Below are 25,416 nucleotides of genomic sequence, written 5' to 3' on the forward strand. Positions count from 1 at the left end.
AACAGCCACAGTCAAACACCTAAACTGGCTTTCAATAAGTCTGGTTGCTTGGTAGCTTTCACCATGCTGGCCTGTGCAGTCGTTTTCAATACGAGACAAGGAGAGACACAAGGCTACAGTAATTTTCGTTTCGAGTCGCCCACAATTTTTGAGACCTACCTCTCCTCTTTTGACACCTGGAAGAAGAGTGCGAGAGACACAGAGAACACGAAACAAAAACAAAACTAAAGCTAAACCGCAACGGCGGGGCCGAAAGCTCCAGATTCAAAAGCTACTCATAATGGATCTTTGGAGTGGCTGCATCACTACAGTGCAGGTAGCCTACTCTGGTGACGTGCTCCTGCACTTGGAGGCAGGCAAGTCAACACAACACACCTCTGACTGCTGTGCTAAGAAAAGCCCCTACCAATAATACGGCAATATAAACTCAAAAGAAGTATATATTTAAAAAATTAAAAATAACAAAAAAATCAAAACACGTCACCCTAACAGACCCCCTTACAAACCTACAAGACTGGCCAGGCCACGGGAGAAACCAGGAACGCCATCTCACCTGGAAGGAAAACTGACTGACAGATAGATCGACAGAAACCAACAAACAGAAACAAATGGAGCGTATGGGGAGCTACGCATTTATCAAGTCTTTTAAAAACTCTCAAACCCATGACGTAGAAAACACACACAGCCAGGTGCACAGAGCCACCAGCAACAGGTGACCGTGTGGAGCTCAGGGAAGGGCGACTGGGGCCCGGCGAGCTCTTCCTGAGCCAACGTGTATGTGAGGTGAGACGAGAGAGAGAGAGAGAGAGAGAGAGAGAAAGAAAGAGAGAGAGAAAGAAAGAAAGAGAGAGAGAAAGAAAGAGAGAGAGAGAGAGAAGGGAGAAAGAGGAGGAGAAAGGAAGGGAGGCCACTGTGGCATACTCCAGTCAGTCTCTTGGTGAGCACGAGGGTGTTTCGACTCACTGCCCCCAGCCCTAGGGGGGGGGGGGGGGGGGGGGGGGGGGGTGGTGGGGGAAGGACAGAGCAGATGGTTCAGGGAAGGAAGGTTGGTCGGTCTTGAGATGGCAGATGGTGGTGATTCTGCTGCTGCTGCTGCTAGTGGTGGTGGCGACTGGTCTAATCCACCTCCATGGGCTCGTCTGCCGCGGCCGAGTCCTGAGTGCCCGACTCGGGGGTGCCCTCTGCGGGGGGCTCTGTGGTACTGTCAGAGGGGGTGGCGCTGGTGGCTGCCGACTCCTCGTTCTCCTCACTACAGCTGCTGCTGCTGCTGCTGCTGCTGACGTGCTCGTTGCTCTCCTCTCCCGCCTCTCGGCCCTCAGGGCTGCCGGCCACGCCCGACGGCGCCCGCTGTTCTGATTGGTCCATGTCGGCAGGCTCCTCGGCGTTGTCATCGTCAGCAGCGCTGCTGGGAACTTCGCGCTCTGCCTTGGCCTCCCTCTCGGCCTTCTTCTCTCCCGCTTTGCTCTCCTCAGCGCAAGGCTCCGTCTGCGTGCTGGAGGGCTCTGAGAAAGAAGAGGGGGGGTATCAGGGCCATTAACCTATATTCATAATCAATTATTTTCTTAGCTTACAGAGTGATCAGTGAATCATTAACAGCAAAAGACAGTTGGGCAATTCCATGGAAAATTACGTTTTTTGTAATATCCATAACGCCAATAAAATGTGATTGTATGGTATGATGTGAATGATTACATGAAATTTGAGCATTTGCTATTTTTGGCTGAAGAATGCATTTCACTGGCGTTATGGATGTGACAAAAAGTCAATTTTCCGTGGAATTGCCCAGTTACACATAAGCATGCCTTCTTGGCAACGAACCCTTGCGGTATTAGGAAGGCTTTGGTTTACGACTGATCAACAGTTTAGTTACAGTGCCGTTGGTGTTGGTCTGCAACATGGATGTGTCAGTCTATAAATCTTCATCCACTTCCTAAAAGTTTTTCCCACCTGCTAATACATTTTCCCATTTTATTCACTTATTTGTTGAACTTTACGTTGCACCGTCACACAAGAATAATCAGGGTTTAATATGTATTTTTTTTAATGTAAAAAAGTATTGATGACTTTTGGCAGCAGCTGTCTAGCTGAGTTCCAACAGCTGTGCAACAAATCACAAATTTTCACTGGTACACAATAGACTCCAATGTGAGGGTGCAATTGTGGCCAAAAATCTCCACCCTGGGAATAAGATTCTGTTTCACACCGGTTATGTGCCAGAGCACTCGTTTAACCACATTCACTGCCATTGGAATCCACATTCCAAAACACAGCATTAGGATTTTTTTAAGGGATATATGTAGTATTCAATGTTGGCAATGCTCGACTCCAAAAACTGAAGTTGGAATTGTTTTTCTGGAATGGAGAATTAGTAAACAAATAAAAACAAACTTGGTTCACCTCAGATTTCCAAGAGGCAAAACCAGCAGTGAAATTAAATTTAAGTTGGTGCATTAAACTCTAACCGAATCCTTACTGAAATACAGCAAATACATCTTTCTTGTAAACCAAGGTGTTAAGGCTTTAACATGCTTCTGTGTCAACTCCACAGCGTAGCTACGCCGTCACTCCTACGGTGTCGAGACCCTTTTATGGTTCTCCATCGGGTTGCTTTGCATTGCGGTGCATTTCACCGCCATAACGCTAGGGGGTATGTGGCTTCGAAGTTCGGTGTCCCCTGTGTCTGTGTTGCTCACCACCGAAACCATAGGCTGTATGACCGAAACGGTACTCAGAATGGTAAACCCTATAGACGGCCGTGCTAAAAATTGTATCTTATTTGTTTGGCCTTTTCTTGCTTCGATTTTTTAAGTATCGAGACAGTAAAATAGACACAGTAAAATCCATTGACCTTGTTACTGTAACCAGCAAATAAGTCTGACGCTATTTGCAAGGTGTCTGCCAGACAGTTTAAGTTATGTTAGCAAGCAAACTTTAGCACAACTGCCCACAAAGTACTGCTTGCTGGCTAAGTGCTAATTTCAAAACGTGACATATAGACACTTTACAAATGGATAACTCCGTCACTGTAACCAAAATATGTCTGAGTTTATTTGGAGGTGCACGTCGAGCTATGGTGGAGGGGTTGGAGGCGACGCAGAGGGGTCTGCGGGGTTACGCCCTCGATTCGACGCAGAAGCGTAAAATAGGCTTTACATGCAATTGCTTAATCCATATCAAAGAACACACACATCCAGGTCTTAAAAGTGACGCCATCAGCGCAGCCATTGGCAGTGCCAACTGTCCTCTACTGCATTGGTTCCCAAAGACTGGGTCGCGACCCACAGGTGGGTCGCAGGAGATTTTATTTGGGTCGCCAGCACAATTTATGTTGTGTAGGCTAATAGGCCTAGCTTATACCATTTAACCAGGAAAGCTATCAGTTTTCTATTAGGATATAGTTTGTTTACCACAGTCATGGCCCTAGAATAGCTCTGAAACTAGGGGCGAACGCGCTGCAGAGGGGGCAGCGTGCATCTCACTCGCAAAATGAAACATTTTTGTGGGGCGCCTGCCATGGACCTCGCCGTTGCAAAATCAGCATGAACATTAACGGACAGCTGCTTCCGTTGACCGATTAAAATCTAGTTACCATGCTGTCAACTAAAGCACACATCCTGTACCGGGCATGGCTATTATATTTGCGTCAAAGGCTGATAGTTTCAATTGTAGATGCACTCTTTAAAGTTAATAGCAGCCTCCTCACATTCCTTATTATTTCGGATTTAAAATGCACACCAGTGCATTATATAAGGCTACAATTTAAATTGACATTTTAAAAGCTATTATTTCCTCTTGTTTTCCACCTCGCAAACTCTACTAGGCTACAGTAAAAGCGCATTATCTTTTGGCTATTGCGCAAAAGCCTCTTGTTCTGATATTTATTCATGACACATTCTTTCAACAACATAGCTTGTCACAACATCAATACACAGCCTTAGTATAAGGCCTACAAACTTGCGGATTCAACTTTCCAAAGAAATCTCCAGAAATAGGCTACAATATACGACTTGAGTTATTTGCTATGTTTACATCGGAATTAACGCTGTTATGGATCCATTTCCCTGCAACGCAACGTAGCCTACAACATTTCTCTTTAGATGGAACAGCTTACTATGTTGAAGAGTGACGATTGCGTAGAATGCACGAATATCACCAAACTCTCGAATGCGCATTAAAACGTTATCTTTCCACGCTGATGGTGCCCAAAATACAACACAACTGTGTTCAGAGCAGGATGAGGAAAACCTGAGGTTGTGTTTTTGTACAAAACTGAGCGAGAATTTTATAGCTTTGAAAATATTTAAAATTGTTTCATGTGTAATTGAGATTGTAGAGTTGTGGGAAACTGAGTCAGTGCATCACCAATCCCTGTAATAGTAGTGGTAGTAGGCAAGACATAGGCGCTATTACGTATGGCACTGTAGAATGGTTAGAGGGGGCATATAAAAGTTTGAGAACCTGTGGCCTAAAACAATATTGGTGGTTGCATGTTAGATCTGAAGTGAAATGGGTCGCGATGGTCTGTCATTTTTAAAAAGTGGGTCCCCAGAAAAAAAGTTTGGGAAACACTGCTCTACTGGGTCAGTGTGCAAAACCCAGCCTAAAACCAGATAAGCGGTTGTGATAGGTTCCTGAGTTTTTGGTGACTCAGAAGGATGCTCTAATGGGAGACTTGCAAGACAGACCTGCAAAGCCGATTCAAGTGCTCAAACAGGTTCGGCCAGGCTAGAACAGCAACCTGAGGCTAGAACTAGCTAACAATTACTGTAAACAAGAAGTGAGGTGCACCATCAACTGGAAAACCAGGAACAAAAAATTAAACAAAGACGCTACCCACACTAGCAGAGTTGCGAGAGCAACGCAGCAAATAGTTAAAATAGTAGCCAAATATCCTCCTGGAATATAAGTACTCGAGTACTCGCTCGTCTTCTCATGACCAAAATGCACATCCCTATTCTATAAAGAGGAGACTCAGCCTTCAGCATACCATGGCAAACAACACCAACGTGACAGAGGATGGCAGCCTTACCCTGGTCTTGGCAATCAGCTGCAGAGCTGGCAGGGACCGAGTCCTCCTCTTCCTCCTCCAGCTCTTCGTCCCTCTGCTTCTCTGGCGACGCCGAGGACTGGGCACGGGCCTGCTGGGCGTCCGACGAGCTCTCAGCCAGCGTGGGCCGGAGGGTCTCCACCGCCGCCGTCTCATCCGCGTCGTCTTCCTCCTCGTCTTCCTCTTCTTCGTCGTCTTCCTCTGCTCCGTCCTCCCCGTCTTTCAGGAACTTCAGTCTCTTCACCTCGGGCTGTTCCTCCTCCTCCAGACCCTCGTCCTCCTCTTTCACGGCGTGCTTGTTCCTCGCCAAGCCTCGGCTTGGACCCGACACAGACGATTCACTGGGGAGGGAGGGAGGAAGAGGAAGAGAGAGAGAGAGTGAGTAGAGTGAGCGTATGCATGCATGAATGAGTAAATGTTTAATGACTCTGTAAGAGCGATATCAAGCCTGTGGCCAATACCTGTGTGATTTGCTGTGTCCACCCGCCGTGTTGGGGTCTTTATTCTCTGTGCTGTCGGGAAGGCCATTGGTGGCTAGTGAGCTGGATAGGGGGACTTTCTGCCTGTTTAGAGGCCGCGGTGTCCCAGGACCATTGACTTTCCTGGGGGGAAAACACACAGAGGGAGTGGGAGGGGGCAAATAGGTGGACAGAAAGGAATGCAAAGCAGCAAAAGCAAGTAACAACGCACCATTGCTACGCATCCTAGAGAAAGAGAAGCAGGGCTTAAAATTCATTTTTCAAAACGGGGGGGGGAATACCCCCCTTCAGTGCTTCACATAGGGGGGATTAATACAGTTTACATTTTACAAACCAAAATCACATTATCCTTATTACAGGCGTCAATGACAGAACAACGCTTAACATAGTGTTTACTTTCATGATTTTGGTTTTGATTTTCCAATAGGAGTGTCTGTGACAACACGTCATAATAATTTGATAATGTTTGATCGCTGTTTTGTTATGAAGCATCACATAATGAATGCGCACTCTAGAAAGTGAAAGTAGCCTAACCTACGCCTACGATGCGCTCCATTTCTGTAGCTGTCTGTGCACTTCCGCAATCGATTACATTCCTTAAATGGAGAACACATCCATGTTCCCTCGCATCTCATGGCCACTCTATGTAATCCTTCTGTGTTTCCTGACAGTTCCTGATCGCTAAACTTTTGTTTTCCTTTCCTGTCAGTTAGCAGTGGATGTAAAAGCACCATAATTTGACTTCAGTGGTGACAAGTCCTGCTGCGAGAGAGAGCGCGCACCTGCAAAGTTGTTCTGAGTGTGTGTGTCTCTGCATGGAGTTACGTTCGAGTTACGAAGTCAGAAGTTGGTCAGTCTGGTCCCACATTCACACCGCTCTATTATTAGATTAACATTATCAGACAGTGCTGTAAAATGTGTATGGGAATTCCTCGCATTATAATACCCGCAATCCTGCACTGAAATTTAGGCCCTGAGAAGTAAGGCAAAGTTTGACACTATCATACTTACCTCTCTGCAAATGCAGACGAATTGCCAGGCAACATCACACCATTCATTCTGTTGACACCACTGCATCCATTCTTCCTGTAAACAATAAGGCACATACAAACAAACATCAGTGCCCTTTTCCTGCCATTTCTAGCAATAACATTAATCTGCTTAAACAATCACATATTTCAATCACTTACTCTGACGTAGGATGCACACAGCTAACAACCATCACATTCTGAGGACAGGAGGACAAAAATAATCAGAGATTAATTTCAGCAAAATATTTCATTCATTCTATTATACCGATGAGGTATAGGTGCATAAGAGAATTAAGAGGAAAATTAATTCTTACACTTGTATAAGGGCATTACTAGTGTTCTCATACATTATCTTTAATGTTTTATTTAATTACACCTAATGCATACACTGCAAAAAATAAAATCTAACAAAGTGTTATTAATCTTATATTAAGATAACAAAATGTAGTTGGTATTGTTTTTGGTATAAAGACACTTACCTAGTGCCCCCTCGTAAGATAATTTTGACTTAATTTAATAAGAGTTTGACTTAACGCACTGGCAGCCAAATTTGCTTGTTTTCATGATGAGACGTCTTAAAATAAGTCAAACTGTTATTAAATTAAGTCAAATGATTTTACAACAAAACACTAGGTAAGACTCTTTATACTAAAAAACTATACCAACGAGATTTTTTTAAATTTTAATATAAGATTACACTTGGTTATATAAGCACTTTTTGCAGTGTATACAATATCAACAAGTTGACTAAAAGTATAATTACTTAACATCAAGTGTCCCTAAACTGGGGTGCGTTTCCCAAAAGCACTAAATTAGCAGCTTTGTTGGTTGTAATGCAATTTCCCATTGGCAACTATGCTTTTGGGAAACGCACCCCATGTTATCAATATCCTTTTTGGCTCACCTTTTCAACCCCTCGTAGAAACTTCTCCGTCCCTGTGTAGTTCCTCTTTGGCTCAGTCAGAAGTTCACACAGCCTCTGGATGGTGAAGGGGATTCTAGGGGGAAGCAAGTGTCCCGAGAGATGAGACATGAAGGTCATCCTACATCTGACTGACTCTATGCATTAGATAGATAGATAGATAGATACTTTATTGATCCCCAAGGGGAAATTCAACAAGCTCTTCATCAAGCAATTCATTACAGCTCAGTGAGAAAAGAGCAGAGCGTTCTCTCAGGGTTTGAGCGAGTCAGGTTCAAAGTCTCAGTCCAGTTTCTAGTCAGGACATGCAACACTAATGATACTGGAAATGTCGGACTCCATACCCTGTGTATCCATCCACAATCTTCATTATTCGAGCCTTCATCTCGTCAAAGGGAATGCACTCCACGTTTGGATTGGGAGGACCCCGTTGCTCTGGTGCTGAATCCCTAAAGTCATCCATCACTTTCTCCAGTTTGAAGATGAAATAGCTCTTAAACTGGGACCATGGGACCCTGGAAAGGGTAAACGAGATAAGAGATTGCAATCTCTTCATGACACATTAGCACACTAGCTTAAAAGTTGCAATGCTATATTGATGACTCTAATGGATGCACTGAGGTGAACATGCAAGCACTTGATTAAGAGAAATGTCACATCTCTAAACATCACATTTGTTCAGATCACATTTGTTCACACAACAGCAAGTTCCTGCTTATGTTATTTGCATTGCATAATAAACCACACTGTGCAGAATTACAGGTATGGTAGGCTCCATTAGAATATCTTACAGTGTTTCTCCACTTTTGGCAACGTGGCACAGAAACTGCTCCAACAAAGGGGAGACCTCCTTCTTCCCCTTCTTTTCAAATTCTGAAGAGAGATAAGGAAATGATTTCAATTCATGAAACCTTAGCTGCTGGCTAACTTCTTGAATGTGTGGGTCTACTTACACCGGTACAAGTAACGTTAGGCCTACGAGTAACGTACGAAAATGAACATTAATCGTTTAGTTTACGTTAGCTAGCTATATATATATATATATATATATATATATTTAATCCACCATCTGACCAACGTGTGTGCCACTCAATAAGCTAACGTTACCTCTCTTTGTGCTATTGCTAATGTTAACGTTACAAGTTATGTACCAGATATTATGTACCAGACTGGGACCTTATGAATGTAGGTGTATTTTATACAGTTGTCAAGTTAAGTTTTTTAGTTATACTAAGGTCAACATTGCTACAAAATGTTGTTAGCTACCATAGCATAGTTAAGCCACAATAACGCTGTCTGACTGTCAATGAACATACAGTAAAGTGAACTATCGACACGCAGAAAGCTAACTTAACGTTACCATGTTGGCTAACATCACAACAAGAAATGCTGTCCATGTTATATCAAGTGTGTCACTAACTACTATAAGATGGGTAACGATATTAAACGCTGAAAAACTCACATAAATGGTGATAACTTAAATATTTGACCAGTTGAAATTAAAGTTAGCCTATTCAAAATACACTTGACGTTGATAGTTTCTGACTAGCAAAACAACGATGGCAGAGGGTACACTCATAGCTAACGTTAAATAGCATGTATAGTTACTGTTAGCCGAGCAACCATGCTAACTTTAGCACCATGACTCGAAAATGATGGAAATGATACACCGGGCAAACCAGACAACTGTATAACATGAGCATAGAATTTATAACATCAAATACCATGGTATGCCAGTGCTGGTTCAATACTGCTGAAACGCGCCGGGTATTTGCGAAATGAAGCTACTCAACGTTAGCTAGCTAGAAGCTAACCAGCCAGCCAGCTTGCAAAGTTTACCGGCAATACATGATATAGGACTAAACTTTGTTTAATTTGTGTTACATACCAATGACATATATCAGGGAAAGATTAAATATTACAACAGAGATGGCATATATGATCACAGCAATATCCTATTTTTATACAGGAACAAAAACTATAAGCTACCAAGCAAGCTAACTTTGTGAGCTGTGGGATCAGCAGCTAACGTTAAAGCTGACTGTCTGAGCTAGCCGATGTCACAAATAGATTAGCGATAGTCTACCTAGCTATCACAGCTAGCTGCGTTTTAGTCGCTTCGCTAGCACTAGCAAGGTAAGTTAGGTAGCATAGTGCTAGCAGTTCAGAACCCAAACATTAATTTCAAGTCCACTGTTTGCCTTTCGCAGATTAGCTATATTAATAGTTAATAACCTTTCAGGGCCTCCAGAAGGGTATCGATTTCCATGTTTGAGGTGTTCTCTAGAAATCTTCAGAATTCAGCAGGAGACAGAGCGCTGATGGCCGTCTGGAGACAAGAAAAAAATGGGAAAAGAAAAGTGTTTCAATATGGCGCTTGTGATGTCACTGCCAGTGGTAAAGTGGAATACAGTGAACCTTGAAATTGTTCAATTACGCAACGGCAAGGCTTGTCTGCTTCACAGTCAGCGTATCATAAAATACGATTTTGTTGCGCCAAATAAACAGAGGGCATTAGGCGATGGTTCTATGAACCACCAAGTATGTACCTGAACGTGTTTTATAGTCATTGTGGTCCTATTTTTAAAAAATGTAAATCAAGTTGGCCATTTTGTCTAGGCATACATGTTAAAATAATCATGTGCAATTGCAACATAATTCAATATTTTATTTTATTCTGTGATCTGAAAATGTAAAAAAAAAAAAACATCACAAGCAAGTCTGTGCTAATGGTGCTGTTGTTGGCATTTGCTCCCTAGTTTTACACCAAACCCCCCTTGCTGCATTAATAGCTAAATGCAAACATGTAATACAGCTCGTGTGCACAGATGAGTTAATTTTTTTAATTATAAAACAGGAATCCCTCGTATATAACAGAAAAAAACAGCCCCTTTCCATTTTTAAAGCACAAATACAACAGTTCATGGATTGACCACAAATCCTATTGCGGCATAGAAGTTATTTTTCCCAGGTAGGTTTTCAGATTTCCTAAAAGTAACACTATAAGCAACACAATGCTTTCAGACCTCACAAAGTTACGACAAAAATGTAATGAAAATGTTTACCATAGACAATTCAATGTTTCCATATGAAACATTTCAATTCCTCATACCATTGAGAGCCATTTAGCTGGGCAAAAGTGCACTTGAGAGGACTATATTCCAGTCTATATACTTTAACTGAAATACTGTAAATGTCTATATACAATGTGTGAAAATGTGGCAAATGTATTTTTGTTAACTGTACCAAAATCGGACATATTCAAAGCAAAAGAGTATTACATATGACCTGGATTCACATTATTTTGTAACTAACAACAAAATACTCATTGGGTTTCGATGATTCACATTTTGTTCATCAGTGGCTTCTGAAAGGGCTTTTGGAATTTAACATTCATAACACAATGGTGAAACATAGCTATATATGTCCTTATAGCTATCACAATATGATATGTATTTTCAAACGCTCAGTTCTTGAAACACATTATAATTGAGAAGTGCTTTGTTCCTCTGAGATAACTTCTTGTCCAGCTTCAGATGTAGACATATACAATATAATAAAAACAAAATAGGTGTGCATTCATACACATCAGTTCATTGATCAGTTCATTGATGTTTATAATAATATTCATTAAAGTTGTATTAAAGAGTGGAGTGTTGCATCTTGCTCAATTGTGCATGAGTGGAAATCCTTGTTCAAGGCCACAAACATCGTGTTTCAAATTCCAGACAGGAATCTTCATTTTTTAGCAAACCTCATCAGTTCGGTTCACTTTGAAACTTGACTGATTACAGCTGACCGCAGTTATGCAACATGCTACAGGATCATTGGCTGCCTCTGCACATCTTTCACAGAAAGACATCCTGTTCTGGTCACTGGATGACGAGGCATATTTAGTGCTGACCACCACCAAGGTGTCTCAAGGTTATGGATGTTTAACCCGTCTGACCACTTTCTGCTCATACACAGCCTTCATGGTCTTCTCCACCTGTTTCAGGAACACCTGCGGGATTCGACCACACAGCGTATTCACAGTGTCCAAAAACTTGGTCTGAAGAGGGAAGAAGAGGGACTGGAAGAGGTTCTCCTCGAAAGGATACTGAAACACAAGAAAAAATAACAAAACAAACAGAGGTAAGAGAAATGCGGTAAGGCCGTTTGGAACAGTGTGATTCGACCAGAAATGGGGTCAGCGTGATTTGGTGCTGCCGATTTCATCAGATTTGAACAGCAGAGGGGGCTCATGCTGCCAGGGAGCACGGTGATGAGCAGATAAAGTGATGTGCTCCAAGAGCCGTGTTGCTAAATGAATGGGGAGAATTATATGAATACACAATGGGCTACTTTTGTTGTCATCTACCCCCCCCCACCCCACCCCCCACCAGCTTTTACTGCAGAACAACTTTAGACACCCAGTGACACAAAAGGGCAGAATTTGATCGGAGAACGTCTTCACTGCTAGAAAAAACATTTATATTGATATACTTGGATGTATACTTGAAGTTAGAGATTTTGAGTAGAAGCTAAATAAACAGGAGTGTGGGTGAAGGATTGTTTTCCCCAATCGTACAAATGATTTGTTCATAGCAAGGCTTGAAGAATAATTATTCCTACAATGTTGATGATATGATCAGGACTCACATCATGTATGGCATCATACACTACTTTGAAGGCTGGCTGCTTGTCATCATGGTACACCCCTCGGTTTCCATGAAGAATGGACACACCCTCTTCTTCTGCTCCTTTGCAGTTGCTGCCATACATGCAGTGGTCCGGCCTGTAGTTCCACTGGCACGGAAATGTGTACAAACATTCTGGGGAGACAAAGCAATACAGCTGAATCACCAAGCCACTGAGACCAGACGGAATCCAGCCATGTGTTTTACCATGCCAGACTTGAGGGGGAAAAACACAAATAAACTTGGGCACCACTAAAAACACAGATGCAGGGGGATCTGGGCACTGTCTATACAAGAGGCTAACAGACTGTTGACATTTGCTTCTTTCCATATGTCCCTGATTTTCCATTTGCTGGTGCCTCTGGTATGGCCATGCTTGTTATTAGGAAAGTGCTGTTAATGTTATCACACAAACACTACCACTGCCATGTCCCTTCTGGAGTAGTGTTTTACTGTACACAACTTTTTTCAGCCAGTATCTTTGCTTGAAGTTCTAGTTTGCGATTCGGTTTTGGTTTTGTGAAAGCTCAAATTACACCCCCACCCCCCTTTTCCTGAAATACTGTGTTGATTGGCTGAGATTGTTCATGTGTCAGTCCAAGACAGTATATTTGCTTCCCATTTACAGAGCCAATTCCTCAGTGTTTTTACTGCCCAAATACATAAAAAGCCAGATGGCCATGAGAAGCTATCTACTGAATTTGTACTGACAAAGTGCTTTGGATGAAAATTGTGGACTGTGCCTTTAAATGGAAGAATACAAATATAATTCACTGTGGTCATAGATAAGGGAGGATGCTGTCCTTGGGACTGAATCTACAAATGACCCTGAAAAATGTGTTTGAAGTTTACACTGAAAACCCAGCTGTTTACAAAAATACATTATGTGCAACATCAAAGCCTTCTGGTGAGGTTATGCACAAACGGAAAAAAAGGTTTTCCTTCACAACTATGACCTACTAATTTATAAAAGAACTCCAGACACCTTCTTTTCTTTCTCCTCCTGGCTGCCTCTAAAGCAAGTCTCAAACCAGCAGGTTTTGGTACCATACCTGGGTTGTAGTGGAAAATAATGTTGAGGAGATCTTGGTCACCCCACGTGATGTGGTTCTTGTACTTCTGGTATAGAGGATGAAGCATGTCCTCCCATGATAGACCAGTGGCAATCATGCTATTCTGTTGGAGTGAACAGATTTATCAGGATGTTGCATGTTGTCCACATTTATTTCATACATTTGATAGAATAAAATAGAATAGAATAGAATATAATAGAATAGGTCTTTATTGTCATTGTCACAGGCACAACGAAATTTAAAGTGCTCTCCAGTCAGTGCATTATTCATTGAGTCTAAAAATATAAATAAATAGACACATACAACAGCATTAGCACACCCAGTAACTGCATAAAAAACACTCTCATGAAGTGCACTGATAATCTTCAATCATCCCTAATCTAGATAAGATACACCTGATTGAAATCAGTGCCATCATGCTGTTCTTGATTAGTTAAACCAGAGACTTTCTAATGAGGAGACACAGCACTTAAAAAATCATCCATAGAAATGCATGGGGCTAGTTTGTCACGCCAATATGGCCGTTGTCTACACATATCCCACCCCTTCCTCGGCAAAACGTCGACATGTGAATACATTGAGCCAATCATATGGTGTGTTGTGAAGACATCGTGCCAATCATGTGTTGTGATCTCGCCGCTGGAGCAAGATTGGTGTCGTGAAGCCTTGCGCACGCGCAGTTCGACCCAAAGACTGTGCCCGATGAGTGCCCATAAAACGTTGGTATATGGCCGCCGAGTGGAGGGACTTGTCTAAAAGGACTTTGGTTAAACCTGCTAATCAAGAGTGTCACCCATGACTTTAGTCAGAGACTATGTCCATATGTTTTGAGATTTTAAGATTTTGAGATTTTTTAATGTGTTTTCAGTCACAGAAAATTATTATTTTTAAAAAACTATAGTCAAAATGGAGATTTTCAAAAAAAGTCAGTGTTTGCGTGTAGACAGTGATGTTTTCTCACTTCTATCAGTGTGTTCTTTTTGAGCGGTGAGTTTGTACTTGGAACTCAAGGATAAGGACATAAGTACTTATTCAGTTCACCACATCAGATAAGCAGCAGGAGACATTCAAAGCATAGAGTGCAACAGTTCTCATTTTCTAGCCCGAACTACAATGAGAGAAGGGGTTGAAAAAAATATCTGAGGAGAAAAGCAAAGAAGAGAAAAGAAGAGAAGAGAGTGGGAAATGGGTGAGTCACCACACTAGCACCATCTTGTATAACTACCATACAAAGTCTTTCTTTCCATACAAAAGTCTTTTTTTCTCTCTGCATGAAGAGTTTTCAAAAATTATTGCATTTTGCTGAACAACTGGAATTCACCCAGAAAAGTGAATGTGTAAGTGTAGCCTAGGTATGCATCAGTGTTTCCCATACATTGACTTATTGTGGCGGCCCACCACAATATCAACATTGACCACCACACAATGATTTTCCAGGTTGTACTAAATTATGCTTAAATCAGGTTATCATCATAACCACGCTGTGCTAATTTGTTAAAAACTGTTGCATTCAAGTTAATTCTGCAAACCAACCACCACAAATGGAATTCAATTCTCTGGGAAACACTGTGCATTTAGCCCACACTGGACACACTCCACAGTAATGGACGTTGAAACTCTCTGCATGTTCATCGTTTTTACCATCGGTATATTTGAGTGCTGACTAAGGGTGGTCAAGCAGACTAAATTGGTTTGAAATAATTCTTAAGTTACCTCTGCAGTCCGCAGTCCAAATACAGATTATTTACCGCAGTCCAAATACAGATTATTTACCGCAGTCCAAATACAGATTCTTTCCCAAATGGCTCCCTTTTGGCATGGTTCCCTCACCTTGAACACAGTGCTACGGATCCTGGTTAGATTCATGAGCATCACGCCAGAGTTGACGCCCGTCACCCCGTAGAACGGGTGCCTGGCGAAGCGGCTGTACCAGCCAATTTTGGGGATCTCGTGCTCGGGAGCCATGGCCGCCAGCTGGGTGCTGTTGAAGGCCTTGAAGAAGCTCCAGATGTCATCCATTGGCCTCAGGAAGAGCACATCTGTGTCCACATACAGCAGTGCGTCCACGTCCTTCAGGATGACCTGATGGCACAAACCAGAAAATCCGTCCATTTTTCACTGTGTTTGGGCTGCAGAGCACATGGGAGACACATTGTGGAAGCCACAGAAAAGGTGCTTTGGAGCAAAAGGGAAAAGGGGTCTTACTGGGAGGAAGAGTCTCTGAGCAGCACACGGCTTGAAAAGCTTCTTCCACTCGTCTGCATTCCCCACAGAGAAGGTAATGGGGTAGATGCTGTACTGAAACTTGGCTGAGAAAGGACGGGGCCACTTGCTCAACTGGAAAAGGGCAAATATTTAGACAATGTCATCATTCAGAGTGGCCACAATCCGACACTGTTAAGGCAATGATACTTCCTGATGAAGTGAGAAATGCTAACAACATTTTAATCCAATTTAATAACAAGCGCAGAATTGGTGGCTTATTCCTGAGTGGTTCCCAGAAGACATCAGTTCAGTTAACCAAGTAAAGAGAGAGTACCAAGCCCCCACCAAACACAGACACAGACACAGACACACACACACACACACACAGACACAGACACACACACACACACACACTTTTCCCAGCTGGACTCATCGGCAGGTTCACCAGGGGCTGGACAGTAGCTGGAGGCGTAGGCACCTTTAAACCCCTTTAAACGCCTGTGCTCCAACAATTTTCTGCTTTGCTACAGACTGAGCCAGCGCGGTGATTGGTAGCATTACCAAACAATTCAGATCAGAGGCAAAAGGGCCACAGCGTGAGGAGCTGGCAATGCTGGTGCTGACACGGTAGAAAAAGATCAAAGCAGTCAGACTCCTGCTCGCCGCACGGCGCTTGTTCTACCAACACAGACGAGAAAAGTAAGCACACCCACTGGGACATGTTTGGTATGTTTGAATGTTTTGGACTCTGTGCAGCAGCCACTATGGTGAACAAACATCTTAGGTTTCAAAAGGCTTCAAAGCATTTTATGATTAGCAGTGGGACAGAAAAACATTATTTAGGGATATATTCCAATACTTCTGCTAGCCATCATTATTGATACAGATACGTTCACCAGATTGTTCACATAAAACTTTTGTTGTGGTAGTGTATTGGCTGAGGAACTTGGCTAGCATGCGTGCCCTTGAGGAAGGCACTTAACCCTGAGTTGCTCCAGGGAGACTTGCCCCTGCCCCTTGCCATTGCCATTCTGTAAGTGGCTTTGGATAAAAGTGTCAGCTACATGCATAAATAAATAACAATTAAACAGTAAAATAAAAAGGATTTTTTTGTTTTTTTCAAAAAAACTGGACTGGGTGCTGAGTCCTCTTCTTAGAGTTAGACTATAACGTTTTTGAATCAAGGACAGCACTCCTCAATGCTTTCAAAACTTGTTTTAATCGCCCCACAGATGTTTTGGGCCAGATGTTTTTCTGCAGCGTTTTCTGGCAATTTCGAAAGCTTAAAAAGTACCAAGTACTGCTGACCTTGATTCAAAACCTCAAATAAAACTCATGACGTCACCAGGGAATTGCTGACAGTTCAGACCAATGTGACAAAGCAAAACAAATGGCAGATGTTTTCATGAGTCACAGCATGTCTCATAGGCCTATGTCTTCTCGCTGGGGGAAAAGTCCTCTAGACCGGCCGCAAAAGGTCAGCCACAACTGCTGTCCAGTTGAGAAATGATAAATGGTGCTACAGCACGGCACTTTCTGAGGAGGTAAAATATGCTCTGATCTGGCTTAAGATTAAACGAGTCGAGGGAGAGAGAGTTCAAAGCAACCCTGGACCCAACTTTTTTATTAGTGCTTATGCAAACAGCATAGGCTTTGGTGGAGTTCTTCCTTCCTATGAGAGGATTATTGAGATACTGCTTCCCAGACTTCATAAAATCACACAAAATCATAAAGCTGTTCTGGGGGAGAGTGCGGCTGACCCATATGAATGCCTTTATAAAAATGAGGTCTGCTGGAAAATAGAGCAACCTCCTGGCCCTGGGTTGAACTAATCCTGTGAAGATTCATAAAGCGACCAAACTTGGTCAAGCATTTAGCACCACTTTAAATCTTGTTTAAATGCATGCCATGCGTCAATCATATTGCCAGTTTAGAATGAATGTACATGCACGAATGAATGTAGAGATAATTTTGTAGGCTACATCGCATGGTGACTTTGCAAACTTATAGAAACATGCATTCATGAACAATGTATTTTGATTTGCTTTATAAAATAAAATGAGATGCTGAAGCTCTTGTTTAACACAGTAACAACTTGTAAACCAGTGTGCACTTTCAAATAAAAATACACTTTTGTATGTATAGTTGTACACCAAACCCCACAGGCCCCAATCCACACACATACCCCTTTTTCAAACTCTGAAGACAGGTCCTCCTCTGCGAAGATGTGAAACTTGATCTTCTTGATACTGAAGATCAGGGCCGACTTGACCATGGTGAGGGTCTCCTCCAGCCGATTCCCACAGGCCACCACAGCCAAGTGCATGACGTTACTGGCCACGCGACGACCGCTCTTATCCACAGCTCGCCCCTCATCACTCTTCGGCCTGTCAAGAGCAACAACAGCAGCTTATAAGATCTCACGTGATGACGTGACTCCAAATACCTCAAACTCATTTCAGACATCGCTCATGATCAAATATATTATCTGCTGTTCAGTGAATGCTGTCCTTGCGCAATAAAGTGGGATTATCTTCCTGAAGCGTTCTGAGTATTGGCTGGGAAGAGAAAAAAGGAAGGAAATGAGAAAATGACCAAGAGAGGCAGAGAGAGGGAAAGAGAGAGAGAGGCAGCTAGGAGAGAGAGATATAGAGAACAAGAAAGGGAGAGGGAGGGAAAGAGAGAGGCAGCCAGGAGAGAGAGAGAGAGAGAACAAGAGAGAGGGAGAGGGAGGGAAAGAGAGAAAGGCAGCTAGGAGAGAGAGAGATAGAGAGAGATGATCAGTCTGGGAAACATTTCATACTTTGGTGCTGTTTCCCCTGACAGGCGGCGGATACATGCTGATCCATGGACCACATGACCGCGCTCCTGTCCCCCAGGGTCCCGTATCCATAACATGTTTCTTTCTGATGCAGCTAAACGGATCCCGTATCCCATGCATAACCGCTGCCCGGGGAGTACGGCGAAATGGGGACAGCCACAGAATGCAAATTCTGCTAAGTGTACGGCACCGCCAAGACACAGAGAGGTCTGTGGCTGCACGCAGCCTTGCGCTGAGGACATACAACCTGCCGCATGTTTCTGGTTTAGGGCATGTTTTCATGGCTTGTGTAAAGGCTGATGTTCTCATGGCCCACAGGACTCGGAGCTCCCTTACAGATATGAGGGAAGGACACCACCAAGGAACAGATGCCGCCATTTATCCAGGGGTTTTGTAAAGGAAACAAACTATGCTGCCAGAAAGACTATGTAGCCTGTGAGAGCAGAGAGGAAGGACGAAGGGAGAAAAAAATACATCAAAAGGAGCTTTTGTGGTGCAGTGAGAAGAGGATAGGCAGTGTGGGGGGGGGGGGGCTGAAGAAGGTTTTAATGCTTGTGCCTCCATGGATAGGCAAACGTGGACACCCGAGATAAACCCACACGAGGCGAGGGGCTGACAGATGCGACAGAGGAAAACAGGGCGGACCTCATGCGTGACACTTCGTTTTCTGCTTGACTGAGAGACAATCACTCGGCACAAATTATTATAGATGAGGCTCCCGTGGGGAGTGGCTGTGTTGTGTTGTGTTGTGTGAGCTTTTTTGAAGGTGAGCGTGCTCTTTGGGAAGCACAAACCGCTTGTTTATGGCACTTTCAAATTCACAGGAGTGGGTGGATGGGGGTGGATACTAGAAGAGAGAAAGGAACTATAAATGTCCTCGCCATGTTCAGGGCACCAAACACAGTCAAGGTTTTATGTGCTGGTTGGTTACAATGGAAACGGCTGTGTTGACTCAGTCTTTTTTGTAAACCAACAGGGCACACAGCGTTCATATGTAAGCCGTTTCCTGCCTCCCTCCACCACATCTGGATGCATTTTCACCGACTGAGTAGTGGAACACTAGAAGACCTGCTTATAGTACAGGCCACGGTGGGGGGAGGTGGAAAGGTACAACAGTTTTGTTTCACACAGGCCACAGGCAAAGGCACTGCATGCAAACACATGGGAGGGATCACATGGATGATCAGCTACTTGTCTGCTTATTGGTTGGGCTGATCACTGGTGAGTTTGGATAACTACCATCTAATCGTGACTGTAGTACATAGCCTACTACTACAGTTACTGGGCAAGGCATAAGAAACACAATCTACAATGTTAGTATGTGAATAGACTAAAGGCCTATTCACACCAAGAACGATAACGATAACGATAACTATAACCATAACGATAAAAGCGTTCACACTGAACAACGATAAAAAAAAGTCTCTCCTTGTTAATGAATGTTAAGGTTAAAATTTGATGGGTTCTGATTGGCTATTAGCTTTTTATCATTCTGAAAATTGCTCTGAAAGTGATCCCCAACGATATCGTTCTTCAACGTCGTCATTCATATTTACGAGAACGATATTTATTTATAGTTATCGTTATCGTTCTTGGTGTGAATGGGCCTTAATGCACATCTGTATAATATATGCAACAATATGCTTAGTGTGACTAGGAATCTCATATTTACTCAAGTTATGTTTTACTCTGCCAGGCACACAGTAAGACAATATGAATACAATGTTATAACATACTAATACAGCTACACGTTTAATTAATGCATAATGTGACTGGGAATTTGATTATGTATTGAAATTATGGTTGAGGTTCAGTAGTGATCATTTTGGCTACAGACATGGTGATATTTCATTTTCATATCTTCTCCTCCCAGCTGCTGCTACCCTGATAGCAGATTCCACAGACAAAGCATTCCATCTGACTTTTGCGGAACGTACCAGCAACTGTGGTGGACTCACCACTGCCAGTACTCCAGGGGAACGACGCTTCTCCCTGACTGTGAATGGCGGCACCGCCATCTGAATAGTATCAAAAGGCTTCCCAAAAATCAAAAAAGCTCTGCCGCTTTCATCTCTCCCCCCTTCTGCCATCCCCATGAGCCAACGCAAATCCAGGCCTTTTAATAGACCCCCGAAGTGTGCTCCATCTCCAACGGCCGACTGATTAACACATTTTCCAGAGCAAGTCTGCGCTTTCATCTGCCAGAGGGTGCTTTTTTTGGTGCCATTACTGGCTTTACGTCTTGCCGTTAACAACGATTGCAGTCCGCAAGGCCGCCCAGAAACTCATCTGCATACACGAGTCAAGGGAGTGGGACGCTGTCTGTGTGCCCAGAGTTAGGAGGGGAACCTTAAGTCATTCCCCATGACACTTTCACAGCTTTCCAGAACATCTCTGAACCTCCATGCTACATTTACCTCCACTCGTTAACGACCAAGCCACGTGACCGTCTCAAACAGCACAGAACTATCTACAAAACTCTCTGTGGCAGAGAGAGAACGAGAGAGAGAAAGTTGTATATATATTTTTTTGTGATTCACGATTGCGATGATTTGCTCTGGACTGGAAAGGGCCCTGCAGCAGTACGCTGCATGGTATGTACGTACACGTAGGCCAGCGTGTACCACACACTCGGGTGTACGGAGTGATTAATTGAGAGCAGCAGACTCTGAACAGCTTTGCTATTTCCACGTCATTTTGGCACACACACACGGCTCAGCCATAGAAAACCCTGGGCCAAGTAAGACACTGCTACACCCTGAACTGGATGAAACTAGATCCAGCTGCACTGGCGAACGTGCACCAGAGAGCTGGAGCACGGGACTCTCTGGTTCTAGTTATTTCTCCCTTTCATCCAGCTCGTCGTTTTCTGTGTTTCGTGTTTTTCTATTGAGTGAGAGCACAGATCTGGAAAGTGTTAGAGTCAATCACATGTTTTCCAGTGATTGCACAGCAGTATTTGGGGCTGTTACCTGTTAAACTTCTACACTACCCATCTTAGCCATAGACTCCACAAACGTTAGCCACAAACGCAACCTGAAAAAAAAAAACGCTACTCTGTGCAGATGAGACAGGAAACCACCCTGCAGCGCGTGCAACGCCAGACTGTGTCCACAGGAAGTGATGCGGTCCAGACAGGAGAGCCTTGTTTGTATATTTGGGATGAGCAGGGCAGGAAACACACTGACGCGCTGGCCAGGAGAGAGGATGAGTGTGTATGTGTGTGAGATAGATAGATAGATAGAGAGAGAGAGAGAGAGAGAGAGAGAGAGACGGCAGGAATATATGGGAGTGGTCAGGAAAGAGTTAATCAAGGCTCAGTCTAAAAGGGAAGAAAAAAAACAAAATAAATGGCTCCCCTGAGCTTCTCCCTCTGTGGCAGAGATTGAGGTGTCACGGACTGTTTGTGTGTGTGTGTGTGTGTAATGTGTGTGTATCCTTGTCCACTCTAGTGTGTTTTAATCGTCAGAGTCCTCCTTTCCTCTGGTTTAGTCATTATCCTAATGTATCCACATAGGCCCTTTGACTCCAGATTTCCAATATAATCACGCATAGGTGGGGCTGCAGCCTTGTGAAGCCAAAATTCACTGGAAAAAAATAGCTTTTGGACACAGTTGGCTAATCTAACAGCATAACCAATTATGGACTCATAAGGTTTTCTATTCCCACTGATGAGGTCCTATTGTCTGGGGCATTGATCCTAGTGAAGGATACAAATGATATTTCAGCATGAATCGGTAAATATTTAACACCAAGTGTGGTGACTAAGGCTTTCCCTTTCAATCCCACTTGCCTAATATCTCATTCAGAGATCCCAGCTTTTGTATTGATTTGAATGGCCAGTATGCGTGACATCTCTTTCAAGATTGTCTTGGGAGCATGTTAAATTAATTAATTGATTTTCATTACGTCTTTGAACTCGAGTGATTTTAATAGGGATAATCCTCTTCAAGGTGACCTTTTCCCAATTCTTTACTAAGATTCCACGGTCTTGACCCAACAGATGAAAATGAGCTCTTATGAAATGTGTACCTCTTCTACACTGAGCGAAGCAAGGAGAATCTTCCTTTTCCATATCATGCTCTGATTTTTCATAGTGACAATATAGGCCTTTTATGATTGTTAATTTTCTTTTAGCTTAACTGCAGTCTGGGCATCCATAGGCTCGGTTTTGTATGTCTCTCTCTCTCTCTGTCTTTAATTGGACTTCAAAGACGTGTGACTGGTATTGCAGTTTAGTTGTGCGGATATGATTGCCTGAAGTGGACAGGACAGACTGGTTCTTTTCAAACACCATTTGAAACAGAATATTTTCTAATATGACCCATTTCACAATATGACTATAGGCTAACATTTTCGGTGAAGAGGTTACACAGCCCAATCCTTAAAGATACAAATGTCCATCTCGCTGCTGTTGGTCGTGGGGTTACATTGACTATAACTTGCAGTCGTGCAGCAGGCTATTGCTGCTATTGCATGCAATTGCAACTTAAGAAGAGACGAGTGTATTCCCTCGATGAACTACTCAAGCACAACAACTGTATTGCAATTTATATAACCTGATACGTTTAGTTTATGGCACATCGCAATTGCTACGTCTTAATAACGGACACAAATCACTTTGGCTAAAGGAATGCAGTCGCGCAAAACATTGAAAGGAGTCGCATTTCTTACCTAAGCTTTGGCTTGACATCGCTTTTTCTGGCGGATATTTTCACTTCTTTCCGGCTCAGACGTGGGGTTTTTAGAACTTTAAGAGGTTCTTCGTGTGACTTTTTTGGTAATTTCACTGAAACTACGTTTTCTGGTCCAGAGTAAGGCTGAAAGTAGGTGTCTTTCTCAACTTCTTTCAAAAGCGGCTCGTCTGCAGCATTCCCCCCTAAAAAGTACAAAAGTAGAAAAACTCCGAAACATACTGCAATCGCCACAATTTTGCAATGGATTCTCATCGTGAAAGAATGCCCCGTTTGATCGGAAATGCATCAGCGTCTTCCTTCATGACTGTAAGTGATAAATAACATCCCGTGCTGACATTCTGCTAGTAGTTTCTCTGTCGTTTTGTGCTACGATGATGATACACTAAGCGCCTCGATCATCCACAGCGAGGAGGAGGGCCTTCAGTGACTTACCGTAACGGTCTATGCAGAAGAGCTGAGGAAATTGACTCATTTTGGTAGTTTGAATTGGTAAAGTCCCTGGAAACGTCCTATGTTATAATTAACTTCATGTTGTTGACATGAAGTTAATTATAACATTATATTTAATATATAAGAATTAAGAGCAGGGGCGTCCCTCTTTGTCTTTAAAAACTCTTGAAGACAGTAGGCTACTCTTCCAAGAATAGGCTCCTCTTCTGGCTCTTCTGACACACACCTATGTTCTTCCCTCTCTTCCCTTATCTACCTGCTTCCCCTCCACTTCCCTCTCTTCCCACCTCTACATCCTCTTCTATCACTTCTACTAGCCTACCATTCTTTTGCACTCCTATTCCCTTATCTTAAGTGCTTGTAGGCCTACTCTATGTGTTGTTGTGTGTACCTGTGTTATAAATGTTTATTCGGTGTACTTTGTGTGTACACATCATTTTACATGGAGCCAAATTGTTTCATCTCCCTTGTATAGTTGAGTTGACAATAAGGTTAACTTGTTAAAAATGATTACCATACCTTGTTGGCACCTTGTTGATTTTCTTAAACCTAGGCTACTTTAAGGTCTTGATTTCACAACACACAATTTGCCCTACACATGATTCTATTACATTAATCTTGTAACATCTACCAGAAAGTTGCTATAAACATGTTATTATAGTTATTAAGGTGGTAATATAGTTGATTTGTGTGTATTATGTGTGTGGTTGGTGTTGATATAATGAACATTCAAGGTTCAAGGTGTCTTTATTATCCCCAAGGGGCAATTTGCCAGCAGAGAGAACACATTCATAAGTAGACATAAATACAACATGGACACTCACCAAACAGTGGAGATAAACACAACCATAAGAACATAATAAATAGCACTCAAGAGTGTATCAAGCTAGCGGTAGGTATAATAAAGTTCTTGTATCTATTTGTCTTATCTCTTGGACACAAATCCACAGCCAGACGAAATCAATTTATGAGAACGGGGTGACTGGGATCATCTAGGATCGACCAGGCTTTTTTTAATTGCATATGCTTAAAAGGTTGTTATTTAGGCAACTGGCAGTAAGACCTTGTTGCAGTCAAATATGAACACCTTGTAGCCTAGGTGTTGCCTGAGGCCCAACTGGTTTTCAGTAAATCTGGTCAAGTCAGTAACTCTAAGGTCAAGTGAATATGCAGTTTAGATGCTGCTGTTTGGTAAAGGAATGTCAGTGTATATAGCACATTTGAAAGGCTGAGGTCAAGATCAGACTGATGAGAAACCTGCTCAAGGTTCTGCCTGCTCAATACATCTAAAGAGCTCTGTGACCATGAAAGCCACAGCCTAAGATACGGGCATTTTAAAATATATTATATAATGTGTAATATTTACATTTACATTACATTTAGCAGACACTTCTTGACCAAAGTGACTTACATATGTCAGCTATATTACAAAGGATCACATTGTCCCCGGATCAACTTGGGGTCAAGTGCCTTGCTCAAGGGCACGGTGGAAGCCGGGAATTGAACCGACAACTTTCAGGCTACTGCACGCTAGCCCAGCTCCTTAACCACTACCACCACATTATGATTCATGAATATAATATGCATACCAAACTTTCATACCAACCTCGTCCAACAATGTCTATGCGTCAATGGAGGAAGGCTAGTGCCAAAAGTGAATGGAAAGTGATCACCTGTGCAAGAATAAAATCGCTATACAAAATGGTAAATCGCAATTAACTTTTTAATAGCCTACTTAGGCTAAACAAATACAAGTAATTTAGACACTAAAGTTAAATAAAAAGTTTGTTTTATATTTTCTCAGATTAGTGTCTTTTGGTTTTTAAACAAAAGCAAATTTGCTTTATTAGTCTCCTGCTGCAGCAAAGAAACACACGACAGCCCGTCTCTGCTCGCGCACGTGTATGTTGCTCCACCGATACAGTAGGTGGCGCGTGCCACAATCCAAATCTGAGAAGCGAAATGTTTACAGTATTTACGGTAACGCTTGGCCATATGCGGGAAATGTACAC

The 25,416-nt window shown here is 42.8% G+C and overlaps 2 protein-coding genes across 2 annotated transcripts; both read right to left on the reverse strand.

Moving 5' to 3' along the window:
- Window positions 1–1,004: 1,004 nt before the first annotated feature.
- On the reverse strand, window positions 1,005–9,854 carry ppp4r2b (protein phosphatase 4, regulatory subunit 2b). The gene is made up of 9 exons (XM_076267636.1): window positions 9,715–9,854; window positions 8,271–8,352; window positions 7,824–7,994; window positions 7,462–7,555; window positions 6,717–6,754; window positions 6,538–6,612; window positions 5,509–5,649; window positions 5,030–5,388; window positions 1,005–1,502 (listed from the first exon to the last, which is right to left on the reverse strand). Exons 1-9 carry the CDS (start codon window positions 9,746–9,748, stop codon window positions 1,117–1,119), a joined length of 1,380 nt encoding a protein of 459 aa, XP_076123751.1. The 5' UTR covers window positions 9,749–9,854; the 3' UTR covers window positions 1,005–1,116.
- Window positions 9,855–10,137: 283 nt separating this feature from the next.
- Window positions 10,138–23,321, reverse strand: gxylt2 (glucoside xylosyltransferase 2). The gene is made up of 7 exons (XM_076267753.1): window positions 22,932–23,321; window positions 17,622–17,823; window positions 15,437–15,568; window positions 15,062–15,313; window positions 13,211–13,334; window positions 12,121–12,293; window positions 10,138–11,578 (listed from the first exon to the last, which is right to left on the reverse strand). The coding sequence occupies exons 1-7, from the start codon at window positions 23,204–23,206 to the stop codon at window positions 11,405–11,407; spliced, it is 1,332 nt and encodes a 443-aa protein (XP_076123868.1). The 5' UTR covers window positions 23,207–23,321; the 3' UTR covers window positions 10,138–11,404.
- Window positions 23,322–25,416: the final 2,095 nt, after the last annotated feature.

The sequence above is a fragment of the Alosa pseudoharengus genome, unplaced genomic scaffold, assembly GCF_046254945.1.
Source record: "Alosa pseudoharengus isolate Yale_2024_CS ecotype anadromous, Long Island Sound unplaced genomic scaffold, YU_APseudo_1.1 YU_APseudo_1.1_scf_5, whole genome shotgun sequence".
Classification (NCBI taxonomy): domain Eukaryota; kingdom Metazoa; phylum Chordata; class Actinopteri; order Clupeiformes; family Clupeidae; genus Alosa; species Alosa pseudoharengus.